The sequence below is a fragment of the Cherax quadricarinatus genome, chromosome 32 (genome assembly GCF_038502225.1).
Source record: "Cherax quadricarinatus isolate ZL_2023a chromosome 32, ASM3850222v1, whole genome shotgun sequence".
In the NCBI taxonomy this organism is placed as follows: Eukaryota; Metazoa; Arthropoda; class Malacostraca; order Decapoda; family Parastacidae; genus Cherax; species Cherax quadricarinatus.
Window position 1 is genome coordinate 13,204,378 of NC_091323.1, and position 27,075 is coordinate 13,231,452.

Genomic DNA, 27,075 nt, shown 5'->3' on the forward strand with positions numbered 1-27,075 from the left:
TCGAACACATCTCCTGAGGTACACATCAACCAGATAGCTGCTGTAGCATATGGGCGTCTGGCAAACCTAAAAATAGCGTTCCGATACCTCAGTAAGGAATCGTTCAAGACTCTACACCATGTACGTCAGGCCCATACTGGAGTATGCAGCACTAGTTTGGAACCCACACCTGGTTAAGCGCGTCAAGAAATTAGAGAAAGTACAAAGATTTCTCCTGCGGAGAAAGGTTAAGGGAAATCGACCTGACGACACTGGAGGACAGGAGGGTTAGGGAAGACATGATAACGACATACAAAATACTGCGAGGAATTGACAAGGTGGACAGAGACAGGATGTTCCAGAGATGGGACACAAACAAGGGGCCACAATTGGAACCTGAAGATTCAGATAAGCCAAAGGGATGTTAAGAAGTACATGTATTTCTTTAGTCATGGAGTTGTCAGGAAGTAGAATAGTCTGGCAAGTGACGTAGTGGAGGCAGGAACCATACATAGTTTTAAGACGAGGTTTGATAAAGCTCATGGAGCAGGGAGAGAGGACCTAGTAGCGATCAGTTAAGAGACGGGGCCAGGGGCTATAAATCGGCCCCTGCAACCACAAATAGGTGGGTACACACACACACACACACACACACACACACGAGTCACAGGGATGTTAGGAAGTATTTCTTTAATCATGGAGTTGTGAAGAAGTAGAACAATCTGGAGAGTGATGTAGTGGAGGCAGGATCCATACATAGCTTTAAGAAGAGGTTCGATAAAGTTCATGGGAAAGGGAGAGAGGGGACCTAGTAGCGACCAGCGAAGAAGCAGGGCCAGGAGTTATGACTCGACCCCTGCAACCACAACTAGGTGAGTACATACACATAATAACAATGGCAATGCAAGATACATTATGTGAGGATAAAACAGATGATAATATAAACACTGATGTATAAAGTTTGGTGTATTCACTAACTAGTTACTCCTTGTCCTGCAGGATGACGGAACGTACCCACAGTTGGGCACTATACCAGTCACTTCCTTCAACTGTGTTGGTCAGGCTCCTGGCTACTACGCTGACCCTGACACCGGCTGCCAGGTACGGTCCGGTGGCCTGCCTCTTAAAACCACTCACTTCTACTGACCCCACTTGAAAGGACAGCTTGACCTGACACTTTCAGTTGGTTCTTGTTTTAAAGAACCACTTGACAACTTCACTTTGCGTCCATTTGAAAGAACGACTCAAACCCAAATTTTGCGGACAATCGAAACAAGACCCTGTCATTATTGTTGTTGGTTTTAAAGGGGGTACAACGGATTATTCCGTATGATTACTGCTCCCGGAATCTTGCTGTTGACCTGTCATAATCAATGTCTTTTCATTGATTGCTCTGGGTTATATCATTAACAGTGTCTTATCATTGATAGGTTCTGGGTTTTATGCGAATAACTGAACACCGACAAAAACACAATTTGCTGAAACAGAAGCCAAACTTACGTTAGCAGTGAGCAAATGTGACTAAGAATACTCGACCAATTATAAGCCAGGAGCATGAAGATTTGGCCAGTCATTTGTGATGAACTAGCCAATGACAGTCTTTCAACCTGTGAAAATCTGACCAATAACAGCCCATTAGCTTATGAAGATCTGACCAATGACAACTCGGGAACTTGTGAAGGCCTGACCAATGACAGCCTAAGAACTTGTGAAAAACTGACCAATAACAGCCCAGTAAATTATGAAGGTCTGACCAATAATAACTCAAGAACTTGTAAAGGCCTGACCAATGACAGTTCAAGAACTTTTGAAAATCTGACCAATAACAGCCCAGGAATTCATAAAGATCTGACCAATAATGGCCTAAGAACTTATGAAGATATGACTAATAGCGCACGAAACTGAAGAACTGACCAATACCATCACAATAACAAGTGAAAATCTAACCAGTAAAAGATCAAAAAAGGACATCTGCCCAATAACAGCTCCGGTATTTGCGAAACTGGCGACCAAGACACACAGGAGCAAGGACACATAACACATGCATCACCATACGTTAAAGAGGATACTTGCACTGTGTTAAGTATTCTTTACGTATATTTTGTATATGTTGTATGGTGCATTGTTTCTTGTGTACACATTGCATTGCCTTTGTGAGGTTTATGTCCCTTCTAATATGAATGTGGCATTTGTAGTGGTAGTAATAACGGTGGTAGTGGTTGGGTGGGGGTAGTATTAGAAGTAATAGTAATACAAGTTGTTTTAGTAGTAATAGTTGTAGCAGTACTGGTAGTAGTAGTAGTAGTAGTAGTAGTAGCAATACTAGTGGTACTAATTGTAGTAGTAGAATAAGTAGCAGTATTAGTAGTATATGTAGCAGTAGGAGTGGTGGTAATAGGTGTAGTAGAAGCAGTAGTAATCGTAGCAGTAGTAGCACTATTAAGAGTAGTTCTAGTAGTAGTAGCAGCACCAGTATAAATTTTAGAAGCAGCAGCAGTAGTAGTAGTAGTAGTGGTGGTGCTAGCGTTATTATTGACACTAGAAGTAGTAGTAGTAGTAGTAGCAGTAGTGCTGATAGTAGTAGCAGTAATGCTGCAGTGCTTATTTGAATATTGCAGTTATGTGAATGTTGCGTATGTGAATGTTACAGTTATGTGAATGTTGCATATGTGAAGTTGCAGTTATGTGAATGTTGCGTATGTGAATGTTGCAGTTATGTGAATGTTGCAGTTATGTGAATGTTGCAGTTATGTGAATGTTGCAGTTATGTGAATATTGTAGTTATGTGAATGTTGCTTACGTGAATGTTATGTATGTGAATGTTGCGTATAAAAATGTTGTAGTTCTTGTGTGAATATTGGTTATGTTAATTATGTAGTACTAAGGTGAATGTTGCTTATGTTATAGATCCATCTACCAACTTTTCCTGTTATTCCTTTATCGCGCATTTTGTGTCATTACGCCATGAAAGCACTTGTTGAAGGCTTTCACAAAGTCTGTATATATTACATCTGCATTCTGTTTGTTCTCCAGTGTATCCAAGACTATGTCATAGTAGTCCAGTAGTTGTAAGAGGCGGGAGCGATCAACTCTAAACCCATGCTGCCCTGGGTCATGGACCGGGCCACACTGGCTTTGATCCCCGAAACCCCTTCCATGTATACTCCCCCCCTACATGTATCCAAGTGGTTGGCGATCTTCCTTCTTTGAACGCTCTCAAAGATTTTTATGTGGGACGTTAATGCTATCAGTCTGTAATTCTTTGCTATTGTTTACTGCTACCTTTGTGGAATGGGGTTATATTTGTTGTTTTTAGTGACTGTGGGATGACCCCCATGTCTAGGCCCCCTCTCCATAGAATATTTAAGGCACATGATTGGGGTTTCTTGCAGTTATTGATGAACACAGAGTTCTACGAGTCAGGGCCTGGAGAAGAGTGTATGGGCATGTCGTCAGTGGCTTTTTTCAAAGTCCGGTTATGTCACAAATTTTGGAAAAGTTGACAAGATTTTGAGTTTCGTTCATAAAATTAATTAGTTGCATTGTTGATTTTGAGTTTATTAACGGCTCACTAAACAGAGTCATATTAAAACTTCAGTATTTCACTCATTTCTTTGCTGTCATCAGGGTACGTCCCATGTTGTTTGAGCAAGGACCCATTACTGGATGGGTTTTTTGCCTTGTTTTTGACATATGTAAAGAAATATTTGAGATTTCTTCCAATTTCATATATGACTTTTAGCTCCTGTCTCTCCTGGATCCTGTAAAATTCATTTAACTTAAGTTCAGTATTTTCTATTTTCCTAGCCAGTGTTTCTAGCCCCTCTTAGAAGAGCTAAGTGATTCTTCATCTTCACCTGCAGAGTGAGTCTCTCTCTCTCTAGTTAACATCTTCTCTTCTTTTTCCTTAGGGGTATGTGCATTGACCATACCTCAGCTGCTACAAAGTTGGTTCTTTCTAGACACTGGTTTGGATACATGTCATTTAAGAGATTGTGAGGGAAAAGTTCAATAGATAGGAGTAGCGAGGGAGTATATAGTAACAATAGTTTGATTGCCGGCTGCTTGTTAAGGTAGGGTCGGTCTAGCTCCCGCTATCCATTCCCCTCCCTTCTCCCCCCCCCCCGAAAGGTGATGTGTGGGGCTCCGGTCAAACAGTAAACCACTCGATTCACAGCTCCCAACACTACTGTAAGTACATGCCTGATCATATTTTAGTGGTTGAAAGCTTCACTTTTGACCAATAATTAACTTAGTCCTTTCAGTCTTGATAGGTTAAATGTTTTAATAATCACCACATCTTTTAGGTATTGTACTTATCATGGAGAGTGATTTCTTAAGCAGTGGGTAATCTGTCTCTCTTTACAGCTTGAAATGACAGAGAGGGTCACCTGCCAATCAACGAGTAGAATTGAAGGAGACGGACTAACGTTCTGAGACGTCCCAATTTCTGATCCACTTACCTGTTTGTGTATGCAAGTAGCAGGATATAACCCCTCATCATTGCAGTGGAAAAAAACCTGCTTTCCTGTCATCTGGATGGATTATTGACGGCTATAAAATCTGTGAAGAACGAGCCGGTGGGTTGTCATCAACACCTGCGACCCCCCCATCAGCGGCAACGGCTACGATTTCAACAACACACAGTGTCACCAACACCAGACACCCACGTTTTATATATATATATATATATATATATATATATATATATATATATATATATATATATATATATAGATATATATATATATATATATATATATATATATATATATTAGCGTTGAATTCAGATATCATTTATATTTTTCATTTTTCATTTTCTTTAAGGTAGGATTAATATTTCATATTTAAGTGTTTTATATTTTATATTTTCTAAATAATAAAGTGTTTATGTTTGTCAGTTTTTATTCTTTTTCTATTCATTAATTTTCCTGAGGAGGAGCCAGCCTTGGTAATACTGTCTGAAGTTGTTACAGGGCTGAGTAAGCCTTCACAAGTGGCGACCTTGCCAGGATCAACTCGACTGAATCAAGATTCAATTCCATCTCGAATCTACCATTCGAACTTCAACGCCGCATACCACAGACGGTTACCACCAGCCATGAGTAATCATTCTCTATGGTAGGACTACAGTACAGGTATTTAAAAGATTTGGTGATTGTTATATTCTCAATTTATTGTAAGTCAAGTCAGGCAGGATATAATATTTAATTCTGCCACCTTTTTGTTCGAGCTTGAAACACTTTGGAGGATTAGACTCTAGGGACCCGAGATTTTCCAGTGACAATTTGTTTCATTGAGCTTTTTATTTTATCAAGGGAACTGTTGTAGGACACTCTTGATTTGTTGGTGAGAAGATTGGATGGTCAAGTGACCCCATTCTACTTACTGTTTGCTCGGAGCCAGCATAGAACCCTTCCTTTTCATTAATATATATTGTTTAATTGAAGCAGGGATCGAGCCCTCTGGTTTATTTACAGTTTGAGTGGAGCAGTAATTGAACCCTCCGTTTTCTTTAATGCCCGTTTCATTTCCCCCATAGTTTAAGTTATTCTTGCAAGCATGGAGGAATACCAGTTTTGGATGAACGCTGGAAGTAAGTTAGGAATAACAGGGAAAAATTTAGAATCTTTCATTAGTGCTAAGATCCAGGAAAGACTTGAAAGAGAGAGAATTGAGAGAGAAGAAAGACAGAAAGGGAAAGAGAAGAAGAAAAGGAGAGAGAGAGAATCGAAAGAGAAGAGAATAAGGAGAGAGAAAGAATAGAGAGAGAGAATCAAGAAAGACAGTTAGAAAGAGAAAGAGAGGATAAAAAGGAGAGAGATTGAATTGAAAGAGAAAACCAAGATAGACAGTTAGAAAGAGAGAGAGAAGACAAAAAGGAGCATGATAGACTTGATCATGAGGAGAGAGCTAGAGTACGTGAGGAACAAGTTAAATTAAGAGAACTTGAGGAAAGAGCAAAGGATAGAGAAGTTGAGGAAAAAGCTAGAGAACATGAGGAAAAAGCTAGAGAACATGAGGAAAAAGCTAGAGAATGTGAGGAAAAAGCTAGAGAACTCGAGTTAATAGAGAGAGAAAAGGATCGCGAGCTCAAAAAAGCTCGCCTTGAATTAGAGAATAAAAAGTTAACTCTTGCACAACAACAATTAAAGGAAGGAGTAATTGAACATCATGCAGCTAGTGCACATATTCCAACACCTAATTTACCTCCCTTCACAGAGGGTGAAGACATTACTTTATACATTATCAGGTTTGAAAATACCGCTACCCTCTGTGAATGGCCTGCTGACACCTGGGCTACCACGTTAGGAATGTTATTTTCTGGTACCGCTTTGAATATCTATGCAACTTTGTCGCAGGATATCATATGTAATTATAACCTACTGAAGAAGGCAATCCTTAAAGCATATCAAAAAACCACTAATTCTTACAGGAAAGATTTCAGGTATGCCACCTTACAGCCTGGCCAAAACTTTCAGCAGTTACAAGTAACACTTTCGTTTGTTCGACTTTTGGATAGAGAGTTCAGGAATTGATCACAGTTATGAATCTCTTAGAGACTTCATGGTTGCTGACCAGTTCCTGACAGCTCTTCCTCACCAGATACGAACATTCATTAGAGAACGTAACCTGATTAAAGCTGAGGAAGTTGCTGAGGCTGCTGACCTGTATGCTGAGGCTCACAATTCCTATAAAGACCTAAAGGGATCGAACCCTAAGGGCAAGGGTTCATCAGACCTTAAGAAATCAAAGCCTCTAGTGGAAAGTAAAATGACTTCTTTTATTCCTGTTTGTCATTTGTGTGGTGTTATGGGACATAAACGTCCAGATTGTCCTTCTAAGAAGGTCCAAAAAGTTGGAAGATGTTTTAAAGACTGTAATGACCAAGCACCCTTCTGTTCAGGAACAGTTAATGGACTTAATGTATCTACCATTTTACGAGACACTGGATGCACATGTATAGTCATTTCTGATAAGCTGTTCCCTAACCTTAAAGAAACTCATTCCTCTGCTATACTTTCAGACTACTTGGACCGTATGGACACTTTTCCTACCATCCGTTGTTACATTAGGTCTAAATGGTTCACAGGTTGGTCTGAAGCCGTACTAGCTCCCATCACTTCTTGCTCCGTACTAATAGATAATGTAAAAGGTGCCATTCTTCCTTCTGAGGTTGACCTTTCATCACCAAAGGTGGACATAAGCTTTTCAGATCCTCTTCCTGTAGAGTCAGAGAAGCCCCTCGAAAGTCCAGATGAGACAATGTCTCGGAATATTCATGTGGGATTAAAAACCAGTGATGCTACTCTCGAAAGCGAGGTAGTAGGATCACCGGTTCACTTGCTAGATGAAAGTGAAGATATCACCTCCGATACTATAAATGTCTTGACTAGGGCTCAGACCAAAGCCCAGACTTCTCCTACTGTCCATCCTTTGATTTTCCCTGACTTTAAGCCTTTAGATATATCGAAGGACTCCTTTGTCAATTTACAACGTAATTGCCCTTCTCTTCAGAAATCTTCCTCAGTTATCAAAACTTTGAGGCCCAGTCCCTGGACCCATTATGTACCTCTGTAATCTTTTGACTACCGCCCACAGGATGGGTATGGGGTGCATAATAAACATATTAAACTAACTTCAGAATTGCCATAATGCAGCTAAACAAAATCAAGTTATTCAAAGGAAAAACTTTTCATATAAATCTGAATATATAAAGGATATCTTGTATAAATCAGTATTCAAATTAAATTCAGACGAGATAGACTATTCCATCTTAGTTGTTCCAAGTCAATGCAGAGAGACTGTTCTTAAAATGGCTCATGACCTGCCAGTGGCCGGACATTTCTCGCATCGTAAAACCTTAAATAAAATTAGGGAAACCTATTTTTGGCCAAAAATGTCCTCAGATGTCACTACCTATTGTAGATCGTGTAAAGTTTGCCAACTGTCATCCTCCCGAGGTACCAGGCGAGTACCTATGGTCAAAATGCCAATCTTTACGGTACCATTTGAAAGAGTAGCTATTGACATCGTTGGTCCTTTATCTCCACTTTCATCTGGGGGACATAGATATATATTAACATTAGTTGATTATGCTTCGAGTTTCCCTGAAGCTGTTCCCTTAAAGACCATAACTACTACAGAGGTGGCTGAAGCCCTTTTGTCCATCTTCTCCAGAGTGGGCATCTCTAGAGAAATTTTGTCTGACCGTGGGACACAATTCACATCTGACTTAATGCAACATCTATACTAACTTCTGGGAGTGAAGCCTCTCTTCACCACACCCTATCATCCCAGCTGTAATGGGAGGAGTGAGCGCCAGCATTCGATTCTCAAGTTCATTTTAAGGAAACTTTGCTCCCTTAAACCTAAGGAGTGGCATCGTTACCTACCCTGTGCTTTGTTTGCCATGAGGGAAGTTCCCAGTGACTCTTTGGGGTTTTCACCTTTTGAACTTCTCTATGGTAGACAGGCCAGAGGCCTGTCTACCATAGACTTATGGACTAATGAGGGCGTAAAGGCTGAGGTTCAGTCTTCTTATCAGTGTCTCCTTGACCTTAGATCCAAACTTGAGGAGACCTCTGACATAGTTTCGAAAAACCTAAGCTTTTCAATGGACCAGTACAAAACCTATTTTGATTCCAAAAGTCAGAGGAGAAGTTTTAAAGTAGGGGATGAAGTTCTGGTACTTTTGTCTATCAAGTCAAATAAATTATTAGTAGCATGGAAAGGTTCATATAAAGTATTAAAAATTTGTGGGAAAGTTGACTACCTCATAGAAGTCAAGGGGAAACCTAAGCTTTATCATATCAACATCCTTAAGAAATATTACCGAAGAAATTCGGTTAACTGTCGTAATAACTTTGACTTAGTTTTTCCACACGAACTTGTTAAGACAACTGAAGAATGTAAGGTGTGTGTAATTGACACCTCTAACTTAGACTATGATGAAGAACTACATGACTTGGTGACTCTTGACCACTCGGGTGCAACCAACATTAATATTAATGATTCTTTGGATGACCATAAGAGACATGAACTACTTCAATGTGTGAGTAACTTTTCAGACGTCTTTACTGATATTCCAGGTGTTACCTCCACGGTAGTCCATAAGATTGACTTAGTGACTGACAATCCTATCAAACGGAAATTATACCCAGTTCCAGTTCACCTTAGGGATGCATTTGACCGAGAGGTAGACAAATTATTAAAACTAAAGATCATTGAACCTTCAGTATCTGCATATTGCTCACCAGTAGTCATGGTTAAGAAGGAGGATAATTCATATAGACTTGCTATTGACTTCAGAGGCCTTAATGCTATAACTCGGTGGGATGCTGAGCCTATGTCCTTAATAGATAGCGATCTACACAAATTTTATGACTCTTCCTTCTTTTCAGAGATTGATATTGTGCAGGCATATCTTCAAGTAATGTTAGATCCTTCATCTAAGCAGTACACCACTTTTCCTACACACCAAGGACTGATGCAATATAGAACTATGCCCTTTGGTTTGGTAACTGCCTGTGCTACCTACGTGAGACTGATGAGAAAGGTCTTGGGTAATATGCCAAATGTTTCAGTTTATTTTGATAACATTTACGTAATGACAACCACGTGGGGTGAACATATCCAAACATTAACAACAGTTTTGCGTAGGTTGCGCTCATATGGCCTCACTGCCAAGCCGAAGAAATGCTTCTTTGGGTATAACAAGATTAGATATCTTGGACGGATACTTTCTAATAACTCTCTGCAGCCTCTCCCCAGTAAGATCAAAGCTTTATTAGAATTTAAATTCCCCAAAACCAAGAAGCTCATGCGTAGCTTTCTTGGTTCTGTAAATTTTTATGCACGGTTTATCCCGAACCTTACTGATCTTACAGGCATCTTATCCAACTTCCTTAAAAAGTCTGTGAAGGAACCTCTTGAACTTTCCGACGTAGGTCGGGAAAAGTTTAATGAGATTAAAAGTATCTTTTCGAAAGACCCTATACTTAAGATTCCAGATATTAATAAAACATTTTGTTTAAGAACTGATGCCTCCAATACTGGCTTAGGTGCAGTGTTACTACAATACCATGATGGTAGTCCCTTCCCTGTATGCTTCCTAAGCCGGAAACTCCTTCCCGCAGAAACGAGATACTTCACATTAGAAAAGGAATGTTTAGCCCTTGTGTGGGGTATCTCCAAACTTAAATTATATTTGCTGGGAAAAGAATTCAATTTAGAAACGGACCACAAACCTTTGATATACCTAGAAACTTTTAAGGGAACCAACAGTCGCCTCTTGAGGTGGACATTGGCACTCCAGGCTTTTAAGTTCCCTATTGTGTATATCAATGGTTCATCCAATTATTTCTCTGACTGGTTAAGTCGTGACAGTCAGTAGAAGATTTGTTGCCTTACGCGACTTCCACATGTTAGAACTTTTTCCTCGCCTATTCTTCTTATACTCCTTGACTATAAGTCTTGGTATGGGGGAGTGTGAGGGAAAAGTTCAATAGATAGAAGTAGCGAGGGAGTATATAGTAACAATAGTTTCATTGCTGGCTACTTGTTAAGGTAGGGTCAGTCTAGCTCCCGCTATCCCTTCCCCTTCCTTCTCCCCCCCCCTGAAAGGTGACGTGTGGGGCTCCAGTCAAACAGTAAATCACACGACTCACAGCTCCCAACACTACTGTAAGTACACGCCTGATAATATTTTAGTGAACTTATTGGTTGAAAGCTTCACTTTTGACCAATAATTAATGTAGTCCTTTCAGTCTTGATAGGTTAAATGTTTTATTAATCACCACATCTTTTAGGTATTGTACTTATCATGGAGAGTGATTTCTTAAGCAGTGGGTAATCTGTCCTTCTTTACAGCTTGAAATGACAGAGAGGGTCACTTGCCAATCAATGAGTAGAATTGAAGGAGACGGACTAACGTTCTTAGACATCCCAATCTCTGATCCACTTACCTGTTTGTGTATGCAAGTAGCAGGATATAACTCCTCATCATTGCAGTGGAAAAAAACCTGCTTTCCTGTCATCTGGACGGATTATTGACGACTATAAAATCTGTGAAGAATGAGCCGGTGGGTTGCCATCAACACCTGCGACCCCCCCATCAGCAGCAACGGCTACGATTTCAACAACACACAGTGTCACCAACACCAGACACCCAAGTTTTATATATAGATATATATATATATATATATATATATATATATATATATATATATATATATATATATATATATATATATATATATATATATATTAGCGTTGAATTCAGATATCATTTATATTTTTCATTTTTCATTTTCTTTGAAGTAGGAATAATATTTCATATTTAAGTGTTTTATATTTTATATTTTCTAAATAATAAAGTGTTTATGTTTGTCAGTTTTTGTTCTTTTTCTATTCATTAATTTTCCTGAGGAGGAGCCAGCCTTGGTAATACTGTCTGAAGTTGTTACAGGGCTGAGTAAGCTTTCACAGAGATCTTACCAGCATGTTTCATTAAGGAGATTATTTATTTCATCCCAGGTGATGTTCTTATTGTTAAAGTTTAATTTGGTATAGGCACCCTTGTGACTGTGCATACAAGTCTGAACTTCGATTAGATTTTGATCTGAATTAACTGTCTTTGATTCTGTTATATTTCATACAGGTCATCATTATTTGTGAAAATAAGGTCAAGTGCATTTTACACTCTTGTTGACTCCACTATTTGCTGGCTTAAAGTGTATTTATTAGAGATTCAGCTACTCATCTGTGTGAAGATTTCTATCTGAGCTGCCTCCTAGGATTATCTCTGATTATTCCATTTTGAATGTCTTAGATTGAAATTACCAAGCAACAAGATATTTGGGGCTGAATTTAAAAGATTTTTTTGGACAATTGTCAATTTTCAATAACTGTTCCTTCAGCTGTTGGGACATTGCATCTGGTGGCTTATATAAAAACTACAATGACTAGGTTTTGTTTCTTAATCTTTGCTACCAAAACTTCAACTACATTTGTGGTGTTTAGTAATTCTGAGCAAATGAGCAACTCTTTGACATACAGGCCAACCCCTTCCCCTTGTTGCCTGTTTGTGGCATGCTGAGTGTTACATTTTATTCGGCATATCTCACTCACTCATGTAGGTATACCCTCCTGACCAGTGAACCAGATGCTAAGAGTATAACGAGTATAACGTTACAAACTGCATTAATTCATGAAAATAGTCCTTACCAGTGGCGGCTGGTGTATAGGCACTGCGGAACTGCAGCACTCGCTGTTTTCACTCGATATTATCGATAACATTCAATATAATGAATATTTTTTCTTTAATTCTTTCTTTATACTTGTACATTATATAATCCTTAAGCTTAATGTCAGTAGCCATCCCCTAGTACATGAAAAAAATTACAAAAATCCTTGTATGGAACTGTGCACTGCACCGTTTCAGTGATTCGGTATTTGGCTGTTGTGCACATGTCCGAGATAAGACGCTGCACACTAGGTAGAGAGAGCACTGTCGCTGACGCAGTGCTGACCCTGTTGTGTAAGTGCAAGGTAGTGTTTCTTTTTGACTCGGCGACGTGGGTTATGCTTAATTAGAAACTATGTACCATATTCTTGGATATGATAAAATGTAGAATTAGATGATTATCATGCTTCCAGCTATTTTATTTATTAATCTTTCCATGCTAAGTAGAACAAGAATTCAAATTCAAATTCAAATTCAAAGTTTATTCTCTATAAAGATTACAATGTTGAATTTACAGAATTTGGTTGTTGTGTGGTTTACATGTAGTTAAATAATGATTACAGAGTGTACCACTACAACGCCTAGCATGGCTAGGCATTTCGGGCAGACTTAGTTTAAATTTTTATTTTAAAATATTACAAATTATGAGGTAAGTTGGTATTATGGCTAAGTGACTAAATACTAGTTTGTGAGTTTAGCAATGTGAATGCTTTTGTTTTGGCACAGTACATAGTTTCAGTATTGGAGTATCATAGGATTCATTATTTTAAGATTGAGATTAATATTTCTGTTTATGGTCAAATGGGTGAGTGAGTGTAAGTGTGAACCACCAGGTGGTATTTGTGTAGTTAGTTGATGGGGTGTATCAGGGAGATAAGATGTTTTCTAATGGATTTCGTTTTTAAATGAATAGATCAAGCTTGAACTGTAACAATTTAGGTAAGTAAAAAATATTTGTTTATGATTTTATGAAGCATATGTATAAATTTTCTTTTTATGTACTTGTTTCGTTTTACACAATATTAAAACAATGGCTAAAATTTTTCTGAAGCAGCAGCACCACTAATTTTAGCTATGAGCCGCCACTGGTCTTTACTACTCTGTTTACTACATATGAGTTGCCTGTTATTATTTCTGCCCAGGAGAGGGTGTCAAGGAACTTTTTTCTGTAACTGTACAGGCATTGTTCTGTGCTAGCTTCGGTCAGGCCTGCTGGCCTAACGAGAGAGTGGAGGGAGGTCTTGCTGGTTCCTTGTTTGGTGCTATAGTGAGAAGGATGCAGCATCTCGTGGAGTGAATTCTAGGTAGGCCTATGGCCACGAGATGGCAGCACCTGGCTTAGTGGCATGAGTGCAAATTATAAACCCTAAGAGTGGTTGCACCTTGGACCAAGAACCCTGGAGAGCCCCTGCGAAAACTTTTTCTGCAACGTGTCTCCTCTTATCAGTTCATGTTGAATGTTGCTTGTGCATGTTGAATGTTACTCGTGAATGTTGCTCATGCACGAATGTTGCTCGTGCATGTTGAATGTTGCTTGTATATGTTGAATGTTGCTCATAAATGTTGAATGGTGCTTGTGCATGTTGAATGTTGCTCGTGCATGTTGAATGTTGCTCATGAATGTTGAATGTTGCTGGTGCACATTGTTGCTCGTGCACACTGAATGTTGCTCGTTCATGTTGAATGTTGCTCGTGCATGTTGCTCGTGAATGTTGAATGTTGCTTCCACCGTTCTTCTCTGCATTGAACTGAAGAAGTTACTGGCTGGTGAAACTTCTCCGCAATAAAGACACCCAAGTGTTGCACAATTGTCTCATTCATCATGTAGTTGTTAATGTTGCAGTGGCAGGTGAGAAACATGTCTGCGGTAACTAGGGCATTTATTAACACTATGTTTCGCCAACCAAGGTTTTTATCAATCCAATACAGAAAACAGAATACTATATACAGTCACTCTGACTTTTTTGGGTTATCCTAGGTTCTCTACACATATGCTGCTATGTATGATAATCTATGTAACTGTATTTGTGTATACCGGAATAAACTTACTTACTTAGGTCAGCTGCTGACTGGTACAGTGTTCACTCTGGAAGATTACGGACTTTGTTATCGTTATTAATTAATTTGAAGAGATACTGAAACTAAATGATCTGCAATTACTTTCACTAAACTCTTCATTAACTTTAAGGTCATTTTTCAGGGATTCCTTGTTTGCCAGAGTCAAGTTATTTCCTCTAGTATCTACACCTTTCCGTGTGGGGAATGTGATAAACTATACATGGAAGATACGTCTTAGACCCTAAAATAAGTCATAAATGACCATAAATACTCTTGTGGAAAATATTTAATTTTCCGAAGCTATAGTGCCTAATAGGTGTTTAATGTGTTGATTTGAGTCAAAATGTATTTGAAATTTGAATAGAACCAACAGTGTTCCCCCTGCGCCTGCGCGGATGTGCGGGGAGGGAGGTCGAGTCAGGGCAGAGGGAGGCGGGAGTGTTTTGAATGGAGTGAGGAGGCTGTGAAAACATGGGACCAGGAAATTGGCATTCACGGCGGCCTAAGGATTAATATAGGCCTCACTTCATAATAGGAAGTGCCGTAACTGTTCCTGGTGAAGAGTGAGGGAATGTGATTTACGGGACCACCGTGAAAGGGTGGTAAAATTAGTGAATAATGGTTCGACTGGGGGTGACTGGTGCGCGGCCATGGTGTGTGTCCAGGGGAAATACCCGTGAGTTAATCTTCACTCATCGGTCTCAGATCTTAATAGAGTGACCTCTAATGTGTACAATAATTATGAGACATTAAATCGTCTTGTGAATTGTAATGTAATCAGTGATAATACTAAGTTAAGGAATCGTTGAAGCGATATGAGCTGCCATTCCCAGAGTGTGTGTGCACATGTTTACCTCATTGTTCCTGTCTCGAGGATAGTGAAGTTTTTATGGAGTCACGACTTCTAAACTGGGACAAACCAACGGATACCTTGTCCTGCTGGAATAAGAACCGTGTCGGTGTAGCAGGACATTGAAATGAGATGGTGAATGGAGGAAATAAGGAGCATCAATCACCCACAGTTAAGTAACCTTTCTAGTTATAGCAGACTGATACTGGCCAGTTAGGTATGTTGTAATTGGATAGGTTATGGGTGATCCAGCTACATCAAGTGACCACCAGAGAATATCTGGTAAGTGGTGAGATTATGTACAAGTGTTTTTTCCTTGATGGATATATCCATGTGTAACCTACCCCCCCCTTCATTCAGTTACACTAATATAATTTATACAGTCCACAATTAATTAGTAGCGCCGTACTTGTGGGTGCTATCCAATCTATACTGGTCTCGGATAGATATGGATAAGATTGTGAGGTCGAAGGAACCACCTGCCGTGACCAGGGGTGGTTAAGTTTTCTCACATGTCTACACAGGGTGACTACGGTAAACAATATGGTTGTCTCCCAATGAGATTACTTGTATGCATGTAATGTTGAGGTACGTACAGGTAATCACCCCTACAAAATTTTCCACATCTGCCCGCTTGTCCTTCCTGAACCGGATGCAATCAGTGAAAAATTAGTTGAATTAATTACTTAATAATTAAGTGACTGATTGAAGGAAGTGGGTATAGAGTACACAAATTTAATCAATCTTGTGGTGGATGATAATTAGCCTAATTAATTGCTAGCACATGTGTGGCTAGGATTTATACAAGAGTAACGTGCAAGAATTACTCTTATAAGGCGCCTACTTAAGTTGTATAATCAGTGATTAATAATTCTCTAACCATGGCTGGATCTGGAGTTAATGTGGCTGACAAGTCCGTGGATTTTAGAGTAATGAAAACATCACTACAGGCTAAAGGCCATGTGTCGAAGGCATACAAGTGCTTGGATTTAATGAATCAAAGAACCGTGGAACCTAATGAATTAAAGTTATATTTAGATGCTTTAGAGAGTAGATTTGAGTTGTACAAATTGTGGTTTAAAGACTGTGAAAGAGATCTGCTGGAGAATTGTGCAGATGGAATGGAAATGAATGTTTTAATTAATCAACATTACGAATTGGAAGAAAAACTGTCTTGTAAAAGTAAGGCTTTGAATAAATTAAAGGGTGTAAGTCAGGCAGTTGATCAACCTATTAATGCAAAGGGTGTTTGCCGAAACCTCCAGAGTACGGTCTGGAGGAAATCAGACTAGATCGGCAAGAATTAATTGTTCAATTTCAGACCAGTCAGCCAAACAGTTCTAAGGATATAACACATAATGACTCTGAAGTATCTGTCAAGTCTCAAAAGGGAAAAATAATCCCAGTGGTGATAATCATAAGAGTTAAATAGGCACATATCAAGTGACAGGAATCAGTAATAGTGGTTCCTCACATCAGGGTAAGAGGAATAAGTACCTCAGTAAGGGTAACCCAGTTAATAAGAGGTCAGGCAAGGAAAAGAGAGACTGTCTCTTCTGCAAGTATACTCATTTCACTAAAAATTGTAATGAATATAATTCATGGGATATTAAAGTGGAAAGAATGAAAGAACGTGACAGATTTATCAAATGTCTAGACAATCATAATGTAAAGGATTGTCATACCAAATTGAACAGTTGCTATCAATGCAACAAGGGAAGGCACCATACAGTTATGTGCAGGGTTGTATGTAAGTCTTATAATAATGGTGACAATAATGATAATGTTAATAACCCTGACACTACAGTGACTGATGTAAAGGTTGCAGCTAATGGCAATAATGATGGCCTAGCTGAGGTAGCCTTGCCGGTGTTGGATGTAATAATTCAGGATAAAGGGCATAAATCCAAAAGCATGCGGCGTCACTCTCCTCAACACTGGTACCTGGAGTTTACCTGGAGAGAGTTTCGGGGGTATGGGTATGGGCCATGTAATATATGGCAGACTACCGCCTAGTAATAATGACTAGAGGAAGTAGTGAATACAGTCACGGTGTCTTACTCATAAAAGGTCAACCCAGTACAAGTATTCTTCTATCGAGAATGATGTTGAACCAGTCTAATTTGTGGGAGCTGGACAGCATAGGGATTAATATAAATGAGGAAAGTCCAAATGATTCCATTACTCAGGAACAATACCTGAAGGATGTTAAATGTGAATCTGGACATTACTGGGTGCGACTTCCGTGGAAGCTCAACCGTCCAGAATTACCTACTAATTATAGGATGGCGTATGGACAGTTAAAGGGCCCAGCTCTGCGAACTGAGCAAGACACCAAAATTGTTGACTGCTTATAATGATATAATTAATAAACAGTTAAATAATAAATTGTTCTTACTTCAGGCGACGATAAATGCACACCTTAAGTGCACAAGTGGTCCACTGAGCGAAGTAATTGGGTAAATAATCTTATGTGGACAATTTCCAGGTGTGACATCAACTGAAGAGGAACTAATGAGGATATGTGAGGGGGTTAATGAAATAATGCAGTAAGGTGCTGGGGCTGACTTGGGACACTGAGAGAGACTTGTTATTGTTAAAGTCTCATAATTCCAGTATACCCAATAAATTAACTCAGAGAGCTTATGCCCCTGAGGGCATAACCATTCCCTCAGAGGCTTATGCCCCTGAGGGAATGGAACAGTAATTAGTCCATTTTGAGGGATCAATAAATATGGATGGCCATGGAGTTGAAGTGCCTATCTGCAGTAATGTGCTGGGGCTGACTTGGGATACTGAGAGAGACTTGTTATTGTTAAAGTCTCATAATTCCAGTATGCCCAATAAATTAACCCGGAGAGCATAGGCTTAGTGTCACACCTTACAATAAGAGGGAAATTGTTAATACCAGAAGCATGGAGGCTTGAGTGTGCTTTGGATCGAGCCCTACCTGAGGAGTTAAAAGGTGGAAAGAATTAATGGGTGATTATGTAAATACCAATGTTGGAGTTCCCAAGCCAGGTGGCCAGTGAAGATGGGAAAATTGTACTTCACATTATTTAAGTCGTCTAACAACAACCTCCGCCCGGCCACAGTGTGGAAAATATTTAATTTTCCGAAGCTATAGTGCCTAATAGGTGTTTAATGTGTTGATTTGAGTCAAAAATGTATTTGAAATTTGAATAGAACCAACAGTGTTCCCCCTGCGCCTGCGCAGATGTGTGGGGAGGGAGGTCGGCTGAGGGCATAGGGTGGCGGGAGTGTTTTGAATGGAGTGAGGAGGCTGTGAAAACATGGGACCAGGAAATTGGCGTTCACGGTGGCCTAAGGATTAATATAGGCCTCACTTCATAATAGGAAGTGCCGTAACTGTTCCTGGTGAAGATTGAGGGAACGTGATTTACGGGACCACCATAAAAGGGTAAAATTAGTGAATAATGGTTCGACTGGGGGTGACTGGTGTGCGGCCATGGTGTGTGTCCAGGGGAAATACCCGTGAGTTAATCCTCACTCATCGGTCTCAGATCTTAATGGAGTGACCTCTAATGTGTACAAAAGTTATCAGACATTAAATCGTCTTGTGAATTGTAATGTAATCAGTGATAATAACACTAAGTTAAGGAATCGTTGAAGCGATATGAGCTGCCATTCCCAGAGTGTGTGCACATGTTTACCTCGTTGTTCCTGTCTCGAGGATAGTGAAGTTTTTATGGAGTCACGACTTCTAAATTGGGACAAACCAACGGATACCTCGTCCTGCTGGAATAAGAACCGTGTTAGTGTAGCAGGACATCAAAATGAGATGGTGAATGGAGGAAATAAGGAGCATCAATCACCCACAGTTAAGTAACCTTTCTAGTTATAGCAGACTGATACTGGCCAGTTAGGTATGTTGTAATTGGATAGGTTATGGGTGATCCAGCTACATCAAGTGACCACCAGAGAATATCTGGTAAGTGGTGAGATTATGTACAAGTGTTTTTCTTTGATGGATATATCCATGTGTAACCTATCCCCCCCCCTTCCCTTCATTCAGTTACCCTAATATAATCTATACAGTCCACAATTAATTAGTAGCGCCGTACTTGTGGGTGCTATCCAATCTATACTGGTCTCGGATAGATATGGATAAGATTGTGAGGTCGAAGGAACCACCTGCCGTGACCAGGGGTGGTTAAGTTTTCTCACATGTCTACACGGGGTGACTACGGTAAACAATATGGTTGTCTCCCAATGAGATTACTTGTATGCATGTAATGTTGAGGTAATCACCCCTACAAAATTTTCCACAACTCTTGCCGAAGGGACGATCCAACCACTGCCTGCATCATACACCGCAATACCCACGACTGTCATATTAAATGCAATTGCATGCTAGTGGCCTTCTTTTGTGCCTGTGTTATTACATGTAAACTACATTATCTTTGTACAGCATAAAAGTAAATAAAAATTTGGATTTGTAATAGTCAAACTTGTCATGAAGGAAACAGATCCCAGTCTCTGTACGTTGTGTTTCTGGTTTTATGTATTGGATTGAAAATGCTTCCTTGGTGGGCAAAACATCTCAAGAAATGTCTTTTTAGATGAGTAAGACACGTGCAACAGTTGGGTGGTATTTTTGTCAAAACGTTTTGCCTGCTCTGTAGCCTCTTCAGTCTAATACAGAGGTGACAAATATTGTAGACAGCAGAAGCAGTGGAGAGGTAAAGATGACGTGATCAGTCTGTCAGCCTTAAAATAGTTTGAGGCGGTCAGTCCCTCAGCCCTGAGAAGTGTTCAGTTCCATAGTCTCAAAAACACACCCCAATGTTGCACCTGTGTATGACTCCTCTAGTACTTGCTGCTACTTTATACTGTTAACATAACGATAATTGTTCTAATACCACATATATTTTTCTTGACTACCTGTCAGTGATAATAACCACTTGTAACCTGATACTAGTGATGTGTGTGTACAGGTGTACCACATGTGTGACACACTGGAGAAGCAGTACTCGTACCTCTGTCCCAACCATACACTCTTCAACCAGAAGTTCATGGTGTGTGACCACTGGTACATGGTGAACTGCTCCTCGGCTCAAGACTTCTACCATCTCAACGTCCATATTGGTGAAGGTTGGTTCCCCTCTTACTTACCTTAGCGCTCTCCTCACTCCCCCTCACTACTTTATCTCCCCCTTCACTACCCTAGCTCCCCCTCACTACCTTAGCTCCCCCCCTCGCTGCCTTAGCTCTCCCTCACTACCTTAGCTCTCCCTCACTACCTTAGCTCCCCTCACACCCCTACCTCCCCATCACTACTTTAGTTCCCTCCTCCCTCCCCTCACTACCTTACCTCCCTCCTCTCACTACCTTAGGGGCAGTTTCACGACTATTTTTTTCTCGTTGTTTGGGGACTTGGTACCGAGATTTGGCACGACGTAAGATTGTTTGGGGACTTAGTACCGAGATATGGCACGACGTAAGGTTGTTTGGGGACTTGGTACCGAGAGAACAATGCTAATACGATTTTTAGGTGACTCATTTTCCTCTAAATATCTTATCCTTATTCCACAAAAAAATAAAGTTTGTAAGTTCTTGGACTGTTGCAAAATATCTGCCCTTTACTCCCACATAAATCTCAAAATATTTGGAATATTTCCAAAAGTGCGTCATGAAAAATATGAACAATCATAATTTTACGATTCCTGTGAATATTCCACTTAATTAAGTAGCAAAGGTTCAGGATAGTGAAATAAGTCAATAATTTACTTCCGAGATATTCATTTGGAATGCAGGCCGGCTTCCCGTCTTGAAAAAAAAAATCCGCGAAAATCCCTTGTTTCGGTGTTTTCCGTATAAAACTGGTGATCTACTGCAGTTAGCCTCTTCAAAACTCCGTTTTCTCTTACTCAAGGCCAAAGAATACGATATGGGAAGGAGGGGTAATGATTTTATATATAGAATTTTCCTGGTGGACACGCCACAATATGGTTATTTTATTCATTCTAGAGTATTTAACATATTCGTATGTTATTTATAGTGTTTATTATGCCATATTAGATCAATTGTGATAGATAAATAAGCCGTAGAGTTGATATAAGCATAATAATGAAACAATCGGTGCCCGGTTGCCTGGGTCCGGGTTCGATTCCCAGTGGGTAGAAACATTCCGATACGTTTCCTTACACATGTTGTCCTGTTCACCTAGCAGCAAATAGGTACTTGGGTGTTAGTCGACTGGTGTGGGTCGCATCCTGGAGGACAAGATTGAGGACCCCAATGGAAATAAGTTACACAGTCCTTGATGATGCACTGACTTTCTTGGGTTATCCTTTGTGGCTAACGAACGAAATCTTATCTTAATTTCCTGCCTCTCTCACGAGCGGGAATTCCGCTGACTCAGCTAATGTTCCCAGACGGCTTCTGATTGGCTGGAAATCTATGTATAAGCTCCGCCCACTCTCATATGATGCCAAATCGTCAATTATTATATTGGAAAGAATAATACAATAGCAAAAAAAAAAAAGGAAAAAATTCAAAAAATATACGGGCTGAGAGCAGACGTGCTACGCACATCGCCGTCACCATACATGATATAAATAACTATAATTCCCTGTAGAAATATCGTAGAACATTGATTCTTGTACCATTGTGTAGCCAACGAGTTAAGCTATTTTTCTATATGATAAGATAAGATAAGATAAGATTTCGTTCGGATTTTTAACCCCGGAGGGTTAGCCACCCAGGATAACCCAAGAAAGTCAGTGCATCATCGAGGACTGTCTAACTTATTTCCATTGGGGTCCTTAATCTTGTCCCCCAGGATGCGACCCACACCAGTCGACTAACACCCAGGTACCTATTTGCTGCTAGGTGAACAGGACAAAAGGTGTAAGGAAACGTGTCGAAATGTGTCCACCCGCCGGGAATCGAACCCGGGCCCTCCGTGTGTGAAGCGGGAGCTTCACACACGCGGCGCTCGCACGCCGCGCACCTCATACTACCCCTTTAGCTCCCATTCACTACCTTGGCTCTCTCCTCATTACCTTAGCTCCCACCTTATTACCTTAGCTCCTCCTCACTACCTTAGCTCCATCCTTATTACCTTAGCTCCCTCCTCACTACCTTAACTCCCTCCTTATTACCTTAGCTCCCTCCTTATTACCTTAGCTCCCTCCTCACTACCTTAGCTCCCTCCTTATTACCTTAGCTCCCTCCTCACTACCTTAGCTCCCTCCTTATTACCTTAGCTCCTCCTCGCTACTTTAGCTCCCTCCTTATTACCTTAGCTCCTCCTCACTACCTTAGCTCCCTCCTTATTACCTTTGCTCCTCCTCACTACTTTAGCTCCCTCCTTATTACCTTAGCTCCATCCTCACTAGTTGTGACAGGATCCACAGGCATAACACCAGACACAAACATCTCTACGACATTCCCCGTGTTCGACTAAACCTTTACAAAAATTCAATGTATTTCAAAGGGCCTAAAATCTGGAACACCCTACCTGAAAACTCTAGAACTGCAGACACATTCATCACTTTCAAAACTACAATTAGAAAACATCTTATCTCCCTGATCCACCCCGACAACTAACTACATAATAACCACCTGGTGGTTCACAATTACACTCCCTCACCCACTGACTATAAACCCAGAAATACTAATCTTAATCTTAAAATAATAAATCCTAACTAGTCATAAGCTTGCCTATGATACTCCAATATAGACGCTTTGTATTGTGCCAAAACAAAAGTATTCACATTGCTAAACTCACAAATTATGATGTAGTCACTTAGCCTTAATACCATAATCTGTAAGGATTTAATGTTAAGAATTAATCTAAAGTCTGCTCGAAATGCCTAGCCATGCTAGGCGTCCTAGTGGCCCCCTCTGTAATTAGTATTTTATAACATGTAAACCACACAATACCCAAAACCTGTAAACCCCACATTGTAACCCTTATAGAGAATAAACTTGAATTGAATTGAATTAGCTCCCTCCTTATTACCTTAGCTCCCCCTCACTACCTTAGCTCCCTCCTTATTACCTTAGCTCCTCCTCACTACCTTAGCTCCCTCCTTATTACCTTAGCTCCTCCTCACTACCTTAGCTCCTCACTACCTTAGCTCCCTCCTTATTACCTTAGCTCCTCCTCACTACCTTAGCTCCCTCCTTATTACCTTAGCTCCTCCTCACTACCTTAGCTCCTCCTCACTACCTTAGCTCCCTCCTCACTCCCCTCACTACCTTAGCTCCCTCCCCATTCCCCTCAGTACCTTAGGTCCCTATTTTCTAATTTCTTCTCAGTCTCATTCTTCCTTGCCCCCTTCCTTCCTTTCTTCCTTCCTTCGTGTCTTTCCTTTCCCCTCTTTTCCCTTCCTGTCTATCATTGTCTTCCCTACCTTTCATTCATATGTTAAATATGTAAGTTTTTATTTAGGCCTCATACATAATGATAATTTTTTTAATGTATTTTACCAAGTAAGTTAATGTAGAACTGAACCTTGGATAACCAATGGTTTACCAGGTTAATGTAGACCTGAACCTTGGATAACCAATGGTTTTTACTGAGTAAGTTAATGTAGAACTGAACCTTGGATAACCAATGGTTTACCAGGTTAATGTAGACCTGAACCTTGGATAACCAATGGTTTTTACCAATTAAGTTAATGTAGAACTGAACCTTGGATAACCAATGGTTTTGCCAAGTTAATATAGAACTGAACCTTGGATAGTCAATGGTTTTACCAAGTTAATGTAGAACTGAACCTTGGATAACCAAAGGTTTTACCAAGTTAATGTATAACTGAATCTTGAATAACCAATGGTTTTACCAAGTTAATGTGGAACTGAACCTCAGATAACAAATGGTTTTACTAAGTTAATGTAGAACTGAACCTCAGATAACCAATGGTTTTTACCAAGTAAGTTAATGTAGAACTGAACCTTGGATAACCAATGGTTTACCAAGTTAATGTAAACCTGAACCTTGGATAACCAATTGTTTTTACTGAGTAAGTTAATATAGAACTGAGCCTTGGATAACCAATGGTTTTTACCAAATTAATGTAGAACTAAACCTTGGATAACCAGTGGTGTTTATCAAGTAAGTTAATGTAGAACTGAACCTTGGATAAGCAGTATTGTCAAGGAAGACTATTACACTGGTCTGTAACTTTGTTATTGCTCGTGTCTTGCCTTGAGTCGTACGCTTTTTCGTTAACTTTTCTCTTCTTGTGATAAGTTAGACATGCTAAACTTTATTCCCACAAAGTACAACTTGAGGTTGATTCAAGAATAGTTGACATTATTGACATAGTTTATAGAAAGCCCCTTAGGGTGGTGCAGAACATGTCTGACAGCCTTAAAATAAACTTACAACTACCTGATAAGTAATTAATTTGGTTTACATGGGTGATGAAGTTTACAATCTTTGATATTAATATACAACTACCTGATGAGTAATTAATTTGGTTTACATGGGCGTTGAAGTTTACAATCTTTGGTATTAATATTATGGTTTATGATTATTGCAATTTTAGTGATTTTTTTTTTTAAACATTACAGTTTGTTATAATGTTTGTAGCAGAAAAACATCTAGAAAAGGCTTTCTAGATGTTTTAATTAATAAGGGTAAAAATGAATTCAAATTTAAAATTTACAGAAAACCTACAAATAACTGTTCCTATGTACACTGTTATCCTTCACATCAAGATAGAGTTAAACTGTCTGTTTTCTCACCAATGTTTTTGAGAGCTTTGCTTATTTGTAGTCCAGAGTTCATAGATGAGGAAATATCCAAAATTTATGAAATAGCTAATGATTTGAAATACCCAAGAAACGCAATTGATAAATCTTTTAAAATTGCTAGAAATACTTTTTACAATCCAAAAAGGGACAACCAACCTTATTCAACTAATTATTATTATAATCAAAAAGAAGCGCTAAACCACAAGGGCTATACAGCACTTATTCAACTAAAAATATGTTGGTTCTCCCTTATCATGAAAACTTGGTTGATATGCCTTCTCTTCTTAAGACTTTTAATATCAAGGTTGTATTTAAAAATCTTGATACAGTAAAAAAAACTTTTGATAAAGAATTCCCCCCAAAATGCTGACGGATGTGTCTATAAGATTCCTTGTAAAATTTGCGATAAAGTTTATTACGGTCAAACTGGTAAAAGTCTCGAACTAAGATTAAAACAACATAAATATAGCATTAGAACTGGACAAGATTCCAATGCTCTATTTATTCATGCGAGAGATTTTAACCATCCAACTGATTTTCAAAAAGTTGAGAAAGTTGTATCAAGCAAGTCCATGGTTGACAGGAATATAATTGAATCTTGTTTCATAAAAAGCAGTTTTGACAATAATATGAATATTTCCTTTGGTTTATATAAATTAGATCCATTTATAATAGAATTTGGGAAGAATTTATTAATACATTGGACAAATAATAAATTTTAAAATTCTTAATTCTTGGGTAGAATAGTTTGTATGTGGGTTTACCTGGAGTTTACCTGAAGAGAGTTCCGGGGGTCAACGCCCCCGTGGCCCGGCCTGTGACCAGGCCTCCTGGTGGATCAGAGCCTGATCAACCAGGCTGTTGCTGCTGGCTGCACGCAAACCAACGTACGAGCCACAGCCCGGCTGGTTGCGTGAAGGACCTGTCTAGTTTGACCAGCAGGCCTGCTGCAGTGTTCTCTTTCTTATGAGTCACACATCAAGTATTGCTTTGTGGTGGGATGTGATAGTGAGGTGTGGTCTAGACCCTTTATATGCCTTCCTTTGAAGCATTACTTTTATTGTTCCTTGATAATGTGAGTAGTCACGAAAGCACTTGGAATTTCTCTATTCTTTCACAGTGGGGTTGTTTTGCATATTCTGAAATCACCTGTTTACTGTGATCTTATTTCATATATATATATATATATATATATATATATATATATATATATATATATATATATATATATATATATATATATATATATATATATATATATATATATATATAATATATATATATATATATATATATATATATAAATATATATATATAAATATATATATATATATATATATATATATATATAAATATACATATATATATATATATATATATATATATATATATATATATATATATATATATATATATATATATATATAGGAGCCTTATATATATATATATATATAGGAGCCTTTGAACCAAGTGAGAGAGTAATTGTGGTAGGGGACCTGAATGCTAAAGTAGGAGAAACTTTTAGAGAGGGTGTGGTAGGTAAGTTTGGGGTGCCAGGTGTAAATGATAATGGGAGCCCTTTGATTGAACTTTGTATAGAAAGGGGTTTAGTTATAGGTAATACATATTTTAAGAAAAAGAGGATAAATAAGTATACACGATATGATGTAGGGCGAAATGACAGTAGTTTGTTGGATTATGTATTGGTAGATAAAAGACTGTTGAGTAGACTTCAGGATGTACATGTTTATAGAGGGGCCACAGATATATCAGATCACTTTCTAGTTGTAGCTACACTGAGAGTAAAAGGTAGATGGGATACAAGGAGAATAGAAGCATCAGGGAAGAGAGAGGTGAAGGTTTATAAACTAAAAGAGGAGGCAGTTAGGGTAAGATATAAACAGCTATTGGAGGATAGATGGGCTAATGAGAGCATAGGCAATGGGGTCGAAGAGGTATGGGGTAGTTTTAAAAATGTAGTGTTAGAGTGTTCAGCAGAAGTTTGTGGTTACAGGAAAGTGGGTGCAGGAGGGAGGAGGAGTGATTGGTGGAATGATGATGTAAAGAGAGTAGTAAGGGAGAAAAAGTTAGCATATGAGAAGTTTTTACAAAGTAGAAGTGATGCAAGGAGGGAAGAGTATATGGAGAAAAAGAGAGAGGTTAAGAGAGTGGTGAAGCAATGTAAAAAGAGAGCAAATGAGAGAGTGGG

At 39.1% G+C, this 27,075-nt stretch overlaps 1 protein-coding gene across 3 annotated transcripts in view; it reads left to right on the plus strand.

Moving 5' to 3' along the window:
* LOC128690332 (mucin-2-like) overlaps positions 1-27,075 on the plus strand; it is a 297,641-nt gene that overhangs the window by 233,454 nt on the left and 37,112 nt on the right. For 2 of the 3 annotated variants that reach the window (XM_070090460.1, XM_070090461.1), the window contains 2 exons: positions 979-1,080; positions 20,093-20,249. In XM_070090460.1, coding sequence (XP_069946561.1) covers positions 979-1,080; positions 20,093-20,249 — 259 coding nt within the window. The remainder of the gene's footprint in view (positions 1-978; positions 1,081-20,092; positions 20,250-27,075) is intronic. The other variant, XM_070090462.1, reaches the window with a different exon arrangement.